At 41.2% G+C, this 16539-nt stretch overlaps 1 protein-coding gene across 1 annotated transcript in view; it reads left to right on the top strand.

The window, feature by feature from the left end:
- USH2A (usherin) overlaps positions 1-16539 on the top strand; it is a 1179609-nt gene that overhangs the window by 165102 nt on the left and 997968 nt on the right. Inside the window, exon 11 of the mRNA XM_040430191.1 lies at positions 12082-12277. Coding sequence (XP_040286125.1) covers positions 12082-12277 — 196 coding nt within the window. The remainder of the gene's footprint in view (positions 1-12081; positions 12278-16539) is intronic.

The following is a 16539-nucleotide window of genomic DNA, read 5'->3' as shown; positions in this document are numbered from 1 at the left end:
CCACACAGCATGATGCTGCCACCACCATGCTTCACTGTAGGGATGGTATTGGGCAGGTGATGAGTAGTGCTTGGTTTCCACCATAAATTATGCTTAGAATTGAGGCCAAAAAGCTCAGTCTTGATTTCATCAGACCTGAGAATCTTGTTTCTCACAGTTTGCTTTTTATTTAATTATTTTTTTAACTCCAGGCAGCTTTTGCGTGTCTTTTACTGATGAGAGGCTTCTTTCTTCCTACTCTGCCATAAAGCCCAGATTGGTGGAGTACTACGCTGAGAGTTGACCTTCTGGAAACCTCTCCCATCTGCACATAGGATGTTTGTAACTCAGCCAGGTTCACCAGTTTTCTATCACCTTTCTTACCAAGACCCTTCTCCCCCGATTACCTAGTTTGGTGGGGTGGCCAGCTCAAGGAAGAGTCCTGGTTTTTACAAACTTTTTCCATTTAAGAATGATGGAGGCCACTGTGCTCTTGGGAACTTTCAGTGCAGCAGAAATTTTTTGTATCCTTCTTCAGATCTGTGCCTCCACACAATCCTGTCTCTGAGTTCTGTAGGCAGTTCTTCTCTCCTCATGGCTTTGTTTTTGCTTTTATATGCATTGCCAGGTGTGATACCTTACATAGACAGGGCTGTGTCTTTTCAAATCACATCCAATCAATTGAATTTACCACAGGTGAGTCCAATCAAGGTGTAGAAACTTCTTAAAGAAGATCAGGATAAATGGGAGGTGCCAGAGCTAGATTTTCATCGCGGGTGCGTTTTGCACGCGCGTGAGAAAAAACTGAATGTGGTACCCAGACCTGAACCCGGACTTCTTCACTGAAGTTCAGATTTGTGTTTGTTGTTCTGTAGATTTTATTATTTTCCATTATAACATGGTTATAAGGGAAAATAATAGCACTCTTTTATACAGAATGCTAAGTATAATGTCAATTGATGGTTAAAAAAATAATAAAAAGATAACTCACCTCATCCACTTGATCGCGCAGCCAGCATCGTCTTCTTTCTTCTTCTTTCAGGACCTTTGACGTTGTAAGCGCGGTGACGTCAGCGCAGGTCCTGCTGAATGAAGTTAGAAGGATCTTCTATCTTCATTCAGAAGGACCTGCGCTGACGTCACCGCGCTCACCACGATTGAGTCATCAAAGGTCCTGAAAGAAAAAGAAAAAGGATGATGCCGGCTGCGCGATCAAGTGAATGAGGTGAGTTAATTTTATTTTATTTTTTAACCCCTCAAGGGACATTTTAACAATGTTATAAGGGAAAATAATAAAATCTACACAACACCGAACCCAAACCCGAACTTCAGTGAAGAAGTTAGAGTCTGGGTAAATGCATTGCACTCGCGCGGAAAAAACTGAACAACGCAATCGCAGTCAAAACTTACTGCAATTGCGTACCTACTCGCGCAGGTTTCCGGCAATGCACCCTGAACGCATCCGGTCCTCACCCGCGACGCCCGTGTGAAGGGGTCCTAATTCTAAAGTTCTTTCTTTACTTTCTTAGTATGGGATATTGGATGCAGATTGATAAGGGAAAACTAGATTTTTTTTAATTTTAGTAAAAGGAGCAACATAACAAAATGTGAGAAAAGTGAAAGAGTCTGAAGACTTTCCAAATGCATTATATTTAGTTGTTTCGTAACATGCACTATAATTGTTATGGCGGTGGTCCACCCCTGTGCTCACCTGCTCTGCCGCTCCAGTGTTCCAGCAGCACGGACCTGTCAGTCTTTCATTCCTTCTTCCTGGCTTTCCTGGTCACCAGGGTATCCCTACTTGTTTTCTTCACACAGGTTACAGCCTGATTCTTGTTGGCAATGCCTCTCACTGGTGATATGGCACATATGATCCCTTTAGTTCTTAAAGATGCACATCCTAATCTTCCCAAGCCAATGGTTGGCTACCCTGGTGTACTTAAGGCACCTTTGCCTGTGGAAATGTGCCTGAAGAATAGATTCTAGTATGCTAGGTTCCTTCAAAGGTTTGCTAATTACGTTTATCTGCCTGTGTACCAACTGCTTCCTGGATTTCACTCTTCGCCTGACCTCACGTTTGCCTAATCTCCCTTCTGATCCAGAGCTGCCCTCCCTGACCTCGGACTGTTTATTGGATCACACAAACTCTGCTTGCCCTGACCTCGGCCTGTCCCTGACTATGGTCTTTCCTGATCCCTCGGTGCTCTGCATAGGCGTCTCTTGACCTCCGTGAGTCAGAAGTCACTTGCAGAGACTACTTCAAGAGATAGCAGCCTGGTGGTTACCTTGCAGCAGAGTTTAGATCTCTGTATAGGTGTTAAGGTGTTAAAGGGTGAAGACCACTGGGCCACTTAAATGATACCCTTAAGAGTATCCTAAGTCAAATCAGTTCCAGTGACTCCACATCTGCTTTGTAACAATAATTTATGTCAATAGAGTATAAGTATTGGATCCGTTGGGGGTCTGACCACTGGGACCCCTTCCACTATTTCTCACACTGATTCCCATAAGATCTTATTCTGGTGGGATTCCCCACAGCACATGCTAGAAGTGTGTCATACACATGTTCATAGATGCATCCATATGAATTGCAGTGTTTATTGGTTGCTTGCAATAGTGAGCCTGCATTCAGAAGAGTGAAGAAGCAATGAACAGCGGTGCAGGGTGCGACAGCTGCAGAAGAAAGTGATTAAAGATGAGATTAATAAGTCAGAAGTGTAAGAGCTGCGATGAATTAGATGTTACAGAAAGAAGCCATTCATAGTCATGGTTTAAGATCTGACCTGAGAAAGACAGAACTCTACAAGGTGGAAGGTTTTTACTCATGGAAATTAATTGGTGTCTTAATGGGATCAGTTTGGAAATAATTTGCCAAAGAGAATAAGACAATTTTTGTGCATAATTTACATTTTTCCGCCCTTAGCTGAGGATCTGTGGAAAGCAAAGTCGAGACTAAAGTGACAAGAGGGCTCATGCACACTGCCGTATTACAGGTCCTTGTCATATGGATCCATAAAACAGCACACATAGTGGGTTATGCGCATTTATTCCTCTTGACCTAGACCACTTTCATACCAGTCGCAAATGGCGTTTTTACATTGCCCTTGCCATTTTCTCTAAAAGGAGGTGAGCAGCGGGCAAGGTGCCTTGAAAATGTATTCATACCCAGGGGCAGACTGGGGACTTAAGAAGCCCTGGAAAAAAAGCCTAAAAGTGGGCGCATGTTATAGGTGGCTCCAAAGTGACAGAAGGTGGGCAACATAAGTAGGTGGTACCAACACATGTAGACAGGGACAAGAGTTGTAGGAAGGGCCAGCAATACAGTAGTGCAGCACAATATACCACCACAGCAGAAACAAATACCACGGTGCTGCACAAAATACTGCAGCTGTGAGGATGGTGATATAGTTGAATTCAGAAGGACACCTGTGACCGCCAGTCAGGTGCATAAGTACCTGATGCTGTTAGCTTTAATTAATGCTGAGAGAATCTGATCACTACGTACCTGGCTGGCGTCAGTGAGGAGGGCTCGGGTGGCCCACCAGACCTCAGTGCACTGGGAAATTTTCCTGTAGAGTCTATGGCCAGTCCACCCATGTTCATACTTCTTGAAGTTTTCCACATTTTTTTACATTACACCCAAAAACTTAAATGTACTTTTATTGGGATTTTATGTGATAGACCAACATTAAGTAGCAAGCATGTTTGAAGTCAACATAGAGTCCACATGTGTGTAATTACTTCTCAGTATAACTACAGCTGTACTGTGAAGGCCTCACAGGCTTGTTACAGAACATTAGTGATCAAACAGCATGAAAACCAAGGAACATACCAGATAGGTCAGGGATAAAGTTGTGGAGAAGTGTGAAGCAGGGTTAGGTTCTAAAAAAAAATACCCCAAGCTGATAACATCTCGTGGAGCACTGTGAAATCCATCATCTGAAAATGGAAGGAGTATAGCACAACTGCAAACCTATCAAGGCTAGGCCATCCACCTAAACTGACAGCCCAGGCAAGGAGAGCACAAAATAGAGAAGCAGCCAAGGGGCTCATGGTCATTCCAGAGTAGCTGCATAGATCCACAGCTCAGGCGGGAGAATCTGTCCACAGGACAACTAGTAGTGTACTCCACAAATCCAAAGCCATTTTTGAAAGCAAGCCATAAAAAGTCCTGTTTGCAGTTTGCCACAAGCCATGTAGGGGACACAGCAAACATGTGGAAGAAGGTGCTCTGGCCAGATAAGACCAAAGTTGAACGTTTTGGCCTGTGTGGCGGAAAAATAATACTGCACATCACCCTGAACATACCATCCTCACCGTGAAACATAGTGGTGACAGCATCATGCTGTGGGGAAGCTTTTCTTCTGCAGGGACACTGACGTTATCTTGCCTCGCCTGTATGGTTCCGGACCTTCAAAGATGGCTTGTCTCTTTCCTTCAGGGCTAATATGATGATAAAGGATCTCCTCTGACTGCTGTAGCCTCAGACATAAAGATTCTCTGGACTTTGAACTTGTTTGCAGGTGCTTGCACATGTAGATCTTGTCCGTAGCTCTGCTAAGACTCACTAACTAACCAGGGGCCGTACCAAGTCCATCACCCTGGTAACCTAACCAAATCTGCTAGTGTTTTTTTTTTTTATAATTGTCTTTTTATTGAAGAAAGTATAAGTATACAGGAAAAATATACATTTCTTTGTGAAATCTGTTAACATCCAAAAGACCAGCATACATAAAAGTTTAGACATTGCAATTTTTATAAATGAATACCAAGCAGTTCTATTTCTGTCAACACATATTGGTATACACCACAATCAATAGAGAGGTAGATCTGAGGAGGCTAGTCTACAAACGAATAGGCTGAATCCAATAATAATATAACTGGACAAGAACAGTCCTCGTGTAGGCATATGTAATATATAAAGGGGGGGTTACAAAGGTCAAAAGACACGACAAGACAGAAGAGGGTAGAGGAGGGGAAAAGGAATGCTACACAATGATCTCTGTAAATGTGTCCCAAGGCTGCCATACTTTATGAAATTTATCGGTAGTGTTATTGATAAGCGCGGTTAGGTGTTCCATTCGTCTGACATCCATGACACTGGAAATTAGGTCAGATCGAGTCGGTATGTCCTGCCTTTTCCAGTATTTAGCTATAAGGCGTCTAGTTGCCGACAATATATCAAGCACTAAGTAGAGTACATGTTTCTTTAGTACTGTTGGGGGCATGTTCAATAAAAACATATACGGGTCGAGTGAGAATTTTACATTAGTTAGTTGCAGAATAAGGTGTTGGGTTTCCCTCCATAGTGGATATATAGCATAGCAGCAAATCTGCCAGTGTTAACTGTTTGTTGGCCATAAATTGCTATTAGGTATACACAGTGCATAAAGAAATAAGTGCTTTAACAATAAATCACATTTGACTCAACAGCATTAAATTAACCCTTTTTAGTAGTAATGAACCCTTTGCAGTTGTCCTTTAGCACTTCAAGTGACAGCTGTAGCTCATAACAGTAAATTGACTTGTATGCAGTTTTGTGCAAGTGATCAAATCAATCGATAAAGTTCTACAAAAAGTCTAGGTGTAGCCCCAGCCTTATGTGATATTCTCCAAGTTAAAGTCCAGAGAGGAGAAGCTAACAGCTCTGAACAGGAACTAGATTACATAGAGTGACAACAAAAATTATATTGTAGACGACTGAGGGGAGATCTAATTACTATGTATAAATATATCAGGGGGCAGTACAGAGATCTATCCCATCATCTATTTATCCCCAGGACTGTGACTGTGACGAGGGGACATCCTCTGCGTTTGGAGGAAAGAAGGTTTGTACACAAACATAGAAAAGGGTTCTTTACGGTAAGAGCAGTGAGACTATGGAACTCTCTGCCTGAGGAGGTGGTGATGGTGAGTACAATAAAGGAATTCAAGAGGGGCCTGGATGTATTTCTGGAGTGTAATAATATTACAGGCTATAGCTACTAGAGAGGGGTCGTTGATCCAGGGAGTTATTCTGATTGCCTGATTGGAGTCGGGAAGGAATTTTTTATTCCCCTAAAGTGAGGAAAATTGGCTTCTACCTCACAGGGTTTTTTTTGCCTTCCTCTGGATCAACTTGTAGGATGACAGGCCGAACTGGATGGACAAATGTCTTTTTTCGGCCTTATGTACTATGTTACTATGTTACTATATAAAATGTTCTGATATACAGTAGGTTTTAATATCTGATAAAAAATAAAATGGTTGGAACTGTCCCTTTAAGACCACTTTATGGGGCTAAACACTCATTTAGGTATTTTTCATAACTGATGGGAATGTGATTAATTCTTTGTTTGCTTCTGTTCACATGTTTGGCTGATCTGCACTTATCCTTATATAGCTGCATTTCTCCAAGTCTTTCCCTTTAGAAAGGATCTATGGAACACGTTCATTTAACCTTCATACCAGGAAGCAGGTCAGAGATAGTTAACCATAAAACAGTGTTTGTGCCTGTGGCATAAACCAGCTAAATAGACAGAGAAGACGCAAAGGAGGAAACGGGGGAAGCAAAGAGAAATCAATAGTTGATTCTATGATACAACACTGTGATTTCCCAGCCAGAGGAACATGGAGAAAGCAACCTGCTAGGCTGAGGGCTGAATTGACAGAGGAACAGTCAATTTTCACTAAATGGATCTAATTCTTCAAAAAGGGATTATTACAGATAAGAAAGAAGAACTGGCCCCCCTTTAACAGTATATGAACTATTGGTTTAACCCATGGGGCGCCGAAGACATTTATAAGATTGAGGTCCTGAGACCATGATGATTTGTTATTTCTATTGTAGATAGATAGATAGATATATATAGATAGATATAAGATAGATAGATAGATAGATAGATAGATAGATATTAAATAGATAGTAGATAGATGATAGATAGATATAAGATAGATAGATAGATAGATTTTGAAAGATTGATAGACAGACATAAAGATAGATAGAAAATATAGAGACAGAGAGTACTCTTGCTCTCTTTCATATGGTACTGCTTTTTTTTTTACTATCTCTATGGATAGAAATATAATGGATAGATAATAGATTGATTGATTGATAGATATGAGATAGATAGATAGATAGATAGATAGATAGATAGATAGATAGATAGATAGAGGTATATATACACTGCTCAAAAAAATAAAGGGAACACAAAAATAACACATCCTAGATCTGAATTAATTAAATATTCTTCTGAAATACTTTGTTCTTTACATAGTTGAATGTGCTGACAACAAAATCACACAAAAATTAAAAAATGGAAATCAAATTTTTCAACCCATGGAGGTCTGGATTTGGAGTCACACTCAAAATTAAAGTGGAAAAACACACTACAGGCTGATCCAACTTTGATGTAATGTCCTTAAAACAAGTCAACATGAGGCTCAGTAGTGTGTGTGGCCTCCACGTGCCTGTATGACCTCCCTACAACGCCTGTGCATGCTCCTGATGAGGTGGCGGACGGTCTCCTGAAGGATCTCCTCCCAGACCTGGACTAAAGCATCTGCCAACTCCTGGACAGTCTGTGGTGCAACGTGACGTTGGTGGATAGAGCGAGACATGATGTCCCAGATGTGCTCAATTGGATTCAGGTCTGGGGAACGGGCGGGCCAGTCCATAGCATCAATGCCTTCGTCTTGCAGGAACTGCTTACACACTCCAGCCACATGAGGTCTAGCATTGTCTTGCATTAGGAGGAACCCAGGGCCAACCGCACCAGCATATGGTCTCACAAGGGGTCTGAGGATCTCATCTCGGTACCTAATGGCAGTCAGGCTACCTCTGGCGAGCACATGGAGGGCTGTGCGGCCCTCCAAAGAAATGCCACCCCACACCATTACTGACCCAATGCCAAACCGGTCATGCTGGAGGATGTTGCAGGCAGCAGAACGTTCTCCACGGCATCTCAAGACTCTGTCACGTCTGTCACATGTGCTCAGTGTGAACCTGCTTTCATCTGTGAAGAGCACAGGGCGCCAGTGGCGAATTTGCCAATCTTGGTGTTCTCTGGCAAATGCCAAACGTCCTGCACGGTGTTGGGCTGTAAGCACAACCCCCACCTGTAGACGTTGGGCCCTCATATCACCCTCATGGAGTCTGTTTCTGACCGTTTGAGCAGACACATGCACATTTGTGGCCTGCTGGAGGTCATTTTGCAGGGCTCTGGCAGTGCTCCTCCTGTTCCTTCTTGCACAAAGGCGGAGGTAGCGGTCCTGCTGCTGGGTTGTTGCCCTCCTACGGCCTCCTCCACGTCTCCTGATGTACTGGCCTGTCTCCTGGTAGTGCCTCCATGCTCTGGACACTACGCTGACAGACAAAGCAAACCTTCTTGCCACAGCTCGCATTGATGTGCCATCCTGGATAAGCTGCACTACCTGAGCCACTTGTGTGGGTTGTAGACTCCGTCTCATGCTACCACTAGAGTGAAAGCACCGCCAGCATTCTAAAGTGACCAAAACATCAGCCAGGAAGCATAGGAACTGAGAAGTGGTCTGTGGTCACCACCTGCAGAACCACTCCTTTATTGGGGGTGTCTTGCTAATTGCCTATAATTTCCACCTGTTGTCTATCCCATTTGCACAACAGCATGTGAAATTGATTGTCACTCAGTGTTGCTTCCTAAGTGGACAGTTTGATTTCACAGAAGTGTGATTCAGTTGGAGTTACATTGTGTTGTTTAAGTGTTCCCTTTATTTTTTTTGAGCAGTATATATATATATATATATATATATATATATAAAAGCAGAACAGCACCTCCAGAGACAATCGCAGGTGCAAGCTACCAAGCAACAATGCAGAAAAACAAAAAAAGCAGCAGAACACTACTAAATGCACTAAGACTGGGTGAACAGGTGAATGTGTGACAGGGTCAAATACATGACGCCAATAATACTGCTGCTTTTTTTGTTTTTCTGCATTGTTGCTTGGTAGCTTGCACCTGCGATTGTCTCTGGAGGTGCTGTTCCGCTTTTTTGTATGTATACATTATAGAGGAATAGGCATCCTCTTTGGAACTTAACACTCCCCGCCCACCCCCTGGTGCTTCTAATCAGAGTAACAATGGAGCTGGACACTACATGTTAGAGTAGGTCCCATCTAATGAGAAGCTACCTTGACGTCTGGTAGATGGGCCCGACATATTTTTGATCAATTATATGCGCTAAGAGCTTCTCCCCTGCTTAATAGAAAGTATTGGCGTCATGTATTTGACCCTGTCACACATTCACCTGTTCACCCAGTCTTAGTGAATTTAGTAGTGTGCTGCTGTTTTTTTTTTTTTTCTATATATATATATATATATATATATATATATATATATATATATATATATTAGAAGAAATTCTATGGTGCTACCAAAATAATTCAGTAGTAATGTTATTTATTCAATAACGCAATGTTTCAAGTTGTCTTACTGGGACTTTTCAAACACAAGTAAAAGGACTCAAACATTGCATTGGTAAATAAAGAACATTAGTAATTAATTCTTTTGAGAGCGCCGTGGAATATCATGTATTATTTTTAGTGTTGAGCTGTAATGTAAAATGAATTCTAAAGACTTGAGAAACTTTACAAAGTGATTAAATATACAATAACACAAAGAAATCATATACAGAATAATAAAAAGGGAAAAAACATCACTAGCCTAAATGGGGTGGAGACGTCAATCATGCTATAACCCATGGCTGTCTACCCCTTTATAACACATGACCGACATCCCAGGGTGTACAAGAGAGATAGGGCAATCATACTCACATCCCACCTAGAATGGAGGGCCTGGTGGAGTGTGCTAAGAGAATGTGTGTCATAATGTTTTAACCTGTTAGCCCCTCCTCCAGTATGCAGCACGCATGTCTCTGAGATCACTCAGGAATGTGGTCTTATCAGCACAATGGGGGATGGGTAATCTCTCTAACCCACTTCATTACAAGGGAAACTTATAAACTATTACACAAAGTATTAAACAGAAGGGGAGAACCAATCAGTAACTTAAAAATACTCTTACAATACATGAGCGAATCGATGTATTCGAAGAGGACTTCGATACGAATTTCAGGGAAAATTCTATTTGCCGCGAAGCCAAATTTTTGCATCCTTCGTGGTACCCAATTAGTTTTCCCTGAAATGGTGAGCAGTGATGGCCAGTTTGCATTGTTCGCCAGCGAACACATGCGGGCTGCCATCTTGACTCACAAGTCCGGCGATCCACAGGTAAGCCCTTACCTGTGCCTGTGTCGGGAGCTGGTCTAAAATCAAATGCGGTCACCGGGAGCAGGCCGGGGGCCTTCATCGGGCTGTTCTCGGAACTGCCTGCTCCCGGTGACCACATTTGATTTCAGACCGGCTCGCAGCACAGGCACAGGTAAGGGCTTACCTGTGCATCGCCGGACTTGTGAGTGAAGATGGCAGCTCGCATATGTTCGCTGGCGAACAATGTGAACTGGCCATCACTGATGGTGAGTACCCTTGCTCTCTTTTTCATAGGTATGGTGCTGCTTTCTTTTGTTTTCTCTATAAATATATAAATAGATACAATGTTGTTCCAGAGGAAGCCAAAACCCCTATGAGATGGTCACTAATAAAAACCCAATTTAGAGGAAAAATGTATCCCTAAGGGTGCTTCTACACGTCACGGCTGTGCTGGGTTTTGGATGCGGCCAAAAACCGTATAAGAAAACGCGTGCAGTTTTTTTTTTATATACCTGCAGTTATGGTGCATTATTTTCTTCCAGCAAAGAGAAAACACACAGCAGATGACATTACAGGAATGTCCCTCTAGTTTATAATTCATGTCATTCAGTTTTGTTGTGAGTTTTCTCTTTGCTGGAAGAAAATCCACCATAACTGCAGGTAAGTTTTTGCAAAAACCGTGTGCATTTTCTAAATCAGTTTATGGCTGCATCCAAGACGCAGCACAGCTGTGACATGGCAGCCTAACTCCAAGTCTGGCAATCAGAATAGATCCCTGTAAGGCTGCTTTCACATTAGCGTTACCAGGGTTCTGCAGGCTGTTCCAGCAGGGGAACAACCTGCCGGATCCGTAATAAAGCTAGCCCATGTGTGCCGTCGGAAGTCCGCTCTGGCCCCATTTACTATAATAGGGATAGGTCGGAGGTCCGGCAGCAGCATGGCAAACATCCCGAGAGGTGGCCAGACAAAAACTGCAGCATGCAGTGTGAAAGTAGCCAAAGAAAGTCCCAGCTCCAGAAATGTATCACTCATAACCTGCAACCTTTTTACTTTTGAAAAAGGAATCCAGACCGTTCTTGAACGTATTCAACGCATTGACCACGTCTTCTGGCAGTGAGACCATAGTCTAACTGCTCTTACAGTAAAGAATCTGCTCTATAGTCTCAGTTTTCCAGGTATTACTGTTTATGCGCTGATTACATTTCCTTTACTGCATCTACTGTAAATGTTCTCTTTTTGTGTGTGCAGAGCACAGATGTGTCATTTTTGTAGAATTTTAACCGACTAGAGATGAGCGAAGTACTGTAAAATTTGATTCGGCTGCTTCACCGAATTTTACTAAAAAATTCACTTTGAGACAAATTACTTCATCACGAAGCGCACTTCTTTGTAAGTAGTGGGTGTAATAGCAGGGAGTGGCGATTGCGCTGCCCCCATCATTGTACCCCTCATATGCCGCGTTCATAGCTGATCGCAGCATCTGACACCAATAATACAGTGTAAAATTAAAAAATAAAATAAATAAATAAAATCATACTTACCCTCATCCATTTGATTGCAAAGAGCTGGCCTCCGACATGTTAATTGAAGATCTAGTGCAACATCTAGCACCGCCTGTGATGACGTCATCACAGCGGCCGGTGACGTCATACGTCACAAAGCAAAAGATCTCGTGTGATATCTTCAATCTTCGCGCTGAAACGGATGAGGTAAGTATCATTTTTTTTTACCCGCCATTCAGGTCTATTCACTACCACGAAGCACGAGGAAATTCGACTTCACGGCAAATTAAATTTTCCCTGAAATCCGTATCGAATTCTACCTCGTTGAGTTCAATTTGCTCAACGCTAATTACGACCTACATTTCTGTCTTACAGCTTGCAGGTCAGTGCACTTGTAAACTGAATGTCTGGGGCAGGAGATGTGATCAGTGCAAAGACGGATTTTACAATTTACAAGAGTCCAACCCCGACGGCTGCCAGCCCTGTCACTGCAACACAACCGGAACAATCAATGGAAATCCTTCATGTCATCAGATCGCCGGCCAGTGCCAATGCAAAGAACATGTTGTTGGTAAGTACTGAACACGAACACCCAAAAACCCCAAGACAGGTTTCATTTTCTTCATTTTGCACATAGATACTTCGGGGGAGATCAAAACCGCAGTAAATTAAAATTAAGGTTTTGCCCATAGCAACTGATCTTCCCAGGGGATGGGGCTTAAAATGTCCCAATTTTGGTAATTTAAATGAAAATAACTATAAAGTATGCATCTATTTTTAATAGGATATTAGTCAATGTGCTTATGAATTTTCTTCTTCCATTAGTCTGCACAATATTCAGTTCATTAAAGCAGCAGTTTGTTCTCCAGAGCTGTTTTTCTTCATGTAAATGGAGACAAGAGGGTGCAACCAATGACAGCCATTTTGGAGCCTTGGCCACCCAGTCATGCAGACGTAAAGATGTGTCCAGACCCTTACCTTAGCTCTAGTTTGGTTAAGGACTCTAACATCTAATGCAGGGATCAGCAACATCTGGCACTCCAGCTGTTCAAAAACTACAACTCTCAGAAAGCTCTTGGGCGTTAGATGTTTACCTACTGGGTGGTGTCATTTCACAGCAGCTGGAGTGCTGAAGGTTGCTGATCCCTGATCTAAGGAAACCAATTCAATACAACATCACAACATGCAAGCAAAACTCTTGACAGGCTGAAATACCTATAACAGCCACTGGGTGGCCTCACATAGATAACTATAGGATAGTCATCTTGGGACACAATGACGCAAAATCATGTCAAGCTGGTCATTAGTGTTGAGCGGATCGGGTTTGGATTCCTGTATCTGAACATGATTCATTTGAAAAACTTGTTAACAATATAACCTCTGTCCTACCGTAAAATGTATGAGCACTGCGGAGGTCTTTGCGGCCTTGCGGCAAGATTTGAGAAAATGGTCTAAATGTAAGACAGCTAGGAAGCTGTATTAAATTTAGAAGTGGAGGAGGATCCCCCGAAGTTATGTAGTGATCTGCACCTCTTCATAACTCCAGCAGATCCACCTCCAGGTATAGGGGTTATTAAGACCGGCGCTTAAAACACTGGTCTTGATAAATGTGCCCCATGGTCTTTAAACTTATCGTCTTAAATTCACAGCTGAACCTTTTGTTGTATTAAAGGGACACTACCATATTTATTTTATCACATATTAACAGCTTACATGAATATTCTATGTTTTTATTTTTATTTTATTTTCTACAAACAACGGTTGAATGGTTTTCTGGGTATAATATTTGAAGTCACTCCATGTGTTCTACTTCCTGCCCTGGCTCTTTAACTTCCTCTTCGTTTAATATGGCAGACATTCTCTCTTAACTCTCTCAGTCAGACCATCACTGTGGCCAGAGAGAGCTTCTCCTCCTGTGGCGATTAAACTAGAGCATCACATATTACACTGATCAGTGCAGGGCTCTTCTGCGGGCCGATCAAGAGAACAACAGGGCCGTCGTGCTGTCATCCTAAATTCTACACCTACTATTATACTAGCAGATAACATATTTCCCTCACAGCAGCTGCAATATAACAACGGGATCCCTGTCGATATAGGAGGTTTATCTGTCTGTGCTGAATGCTACAGGAAGACAATATTCTGTATTTCATTTCCAATGGCATAGTACTGGCAAAAACAAAAGTGGAAAAATTTGAAATAATGAAGATTGACTTAAAAAATACCTCTTTCTGTCAGACGTGTCCCTTTAAGTGTCAATCTAATGTTTACTGCCACAGTTATTTTAACATGTTAATATTTTCTACATCAGTGTGTATATATTCCCATAGATCTCACCGATGTTGCTGATGTGATTTCATTTCCTTACTATATATTCGTCCCCTTTGGTACATTAGCACTTTTCAAAACTGTTTTAGGCCTAATGAGTTCTAAGCAAATCATTCTTATGCCAGGTTTCTTATTAAACCGAAATGAATGGATTTTTTTTTTTTTACACATTTTTTTTTCCTGCAGGGTCCATTGCGATAAATCTTTCCCTTTCCCCATTATATTTCTTTGAACTGTTCTTATGAAATGCAAAATAAGTCAACATAATTCCACTGATCGTGTACATGGGCAGGGTTACTTATCAAGGGCTATATAATTTTAATTTTGTAATTCAATGCCAAACTGATTATAATAAACTACCGCCTCCTGTGTTATTTATCATGTTCTCTTACAAGACGGTCTTTTTTGTTTGTGGCTCCCACAGGTATTTTTCAAAAATTAGATTTGATTATAGCAATTTATTACTTTCAAAATATTTGAGGGGTGCTCCGGCTACATAAGGACAAAATTTATCAAGTGCCTGAAATACACTGTGCATATAATACATTTTGAAATGTTGATATATGGGAATATTATGATAAAGTGAGCGCAGGACTGCAGGCATACCTGTCGAAATATCTTCGTAGGAAGCGGAAAAACATAACCGGTTTAAGCGCTTTTAAATTACACAGATTTTTTTTTTTTATAATGTGATTTTACGGTATAAAGGATTTAATGTAGACTTTAAATTGCCTGATAACAATGTAATATATAGTGGAAGATGTTATGGCTCCTACTTATGATAATACAGGAATAGTGTGTTCATTAATTAAATTAATAAGGCTGATGTAGAGGAATCTGTTATCCTGCACTGTTATTGTGAAGGAGTTTGGTGGATGATCTTTTAAAGGAAATGTGTCACCAAAAATGTTATCTGTCAGTTATATCCTTTATTTTCAAATTTGTTTTTATTTTCTGATTGCAAATTTATAATATAAATATATTATATATTAATTCTATTTCCTAAACATGATTATGGGGGTGGCCCTTTTGGCTGAGGAAAATAGCTTTAAGAAAAAAGCTTTACGGCAGCCTCATAGACACAATGGACAGGAGGTGACCTCATTGACTTCTATAGGAGAGTCTTCTAGGCATGCTCTGTGACCTGTGCAGAGGTCAGGAGGGAGCAGATAAGCTTTGACAATCACCTATCATGAATGGTGGATCCTGTCTTATCTATACGCAGAGGTAATTTCTTTACAGGCAGGATGAGAATGACAGATAAGCAGATAACTGCAGTAAAGTGATCTGTACAGACTAAGAAGTGGCCCCAGTTATTAGTCTTTGTGGCCAGTGTGAAAACTGCAGGATTTTATGGTTTTTGTTTAAATATAGATATTGACATGGAAAATTAAAAATAACATCATTAAAAAAACTTTAAAAATATGTTAAAGGGGTTATCCTATGACTAATGTAAAACATGAAAATCAGACATCATATAGTACATGACAGTCTATAGAACCAGCCCTGTACCTCACATGGATCCAGAGATCTCCCCATTCATTGCTCTGCTAGATTTATATCAAGCTGAAAGCTGAAGGGGAGGGTCTGTTCTGCTGCAACTAAGGGGACGTGTCTCAGCTCTCCCTATCACAGCTCAGGAGGCGTGTCCATGCTCTCCCTATCACAGCTCAGGAGGCAGTTGAAGGATGACACTGAGCATGTGCGGCCTTCTCAGTGAGCAGGACAAAGAAATAAGAAAAAGAACAAACAGCCGGTAGCGCTATACAGATGCATTTTATTAAATAACTCAGCGGTTATGCAAAATGTTTTATTATATCCAATTACAAAAGTATTCAGATCCAGGTGCTAGTTTGAAAATTGTAGAATATTTTTCTCGAGACAACCCCTTTAAACATAAAAATGTGATTAAAAAAAATAGGTCATTTTCTGATGACACATTCCCTTTACGTCGTTACTAGAGTTTACTTTACCTGGGTCAAAAATTCAGTCATTTACCATAGCCCCAAACACTTGAAAATGCAATGCCCCCCCTCCCTAAACACTTAATACCAGAGGTACATTTTCCACCACTAGGCTTCTGATAACATAGTCTGTACATCCTTTAGTATGCATATATGCATTTATTCACAATTAAAGGATTAAAAGATGCATTAATGGATCGGTTGCTATATACAACTATTTTTGCTCTCACTAATTTTCTCAAATAATTCCCGCAGAGTTGACCAGTCATATAAGCAGCATGCTAAGGCAATCTTTGGAAAGTTAAAAGAATTTTAAGAGGAAGCCATTAAATAAGTTATGGAAAATCAATGGATATATAACTGGGAACAACACCCTCCCTCCCCATCACTAGAACAAAGGAGATGCAGGGCTTAGACCCCCAAAATATATTTAGATGACACATAGAGCAATATATTTAATTTGGATACTAAACTCTGGCACCTCAAATAAGTTCCAACCTCAGACTTCAACCACCAAATCAATTCGGACCCAAGACTCAGA

This window comes from Bufo bufo, chromosome 4, assembly GCF_905171765.1.
Source record: "Bufo bufo chromosome 4, aBufBuf1.1, whole genome shotgun sequence".
NCBI classification, from domain to species: domain Eukaryota; kingdom Metazoa; phylum Chordata; class Amphibia; order Anura; family Bufonidae; genus Bufo; species Bufo bufo.
This window is presented reverse-complemented; position numbering and strand designations above follow the sequence as displayed.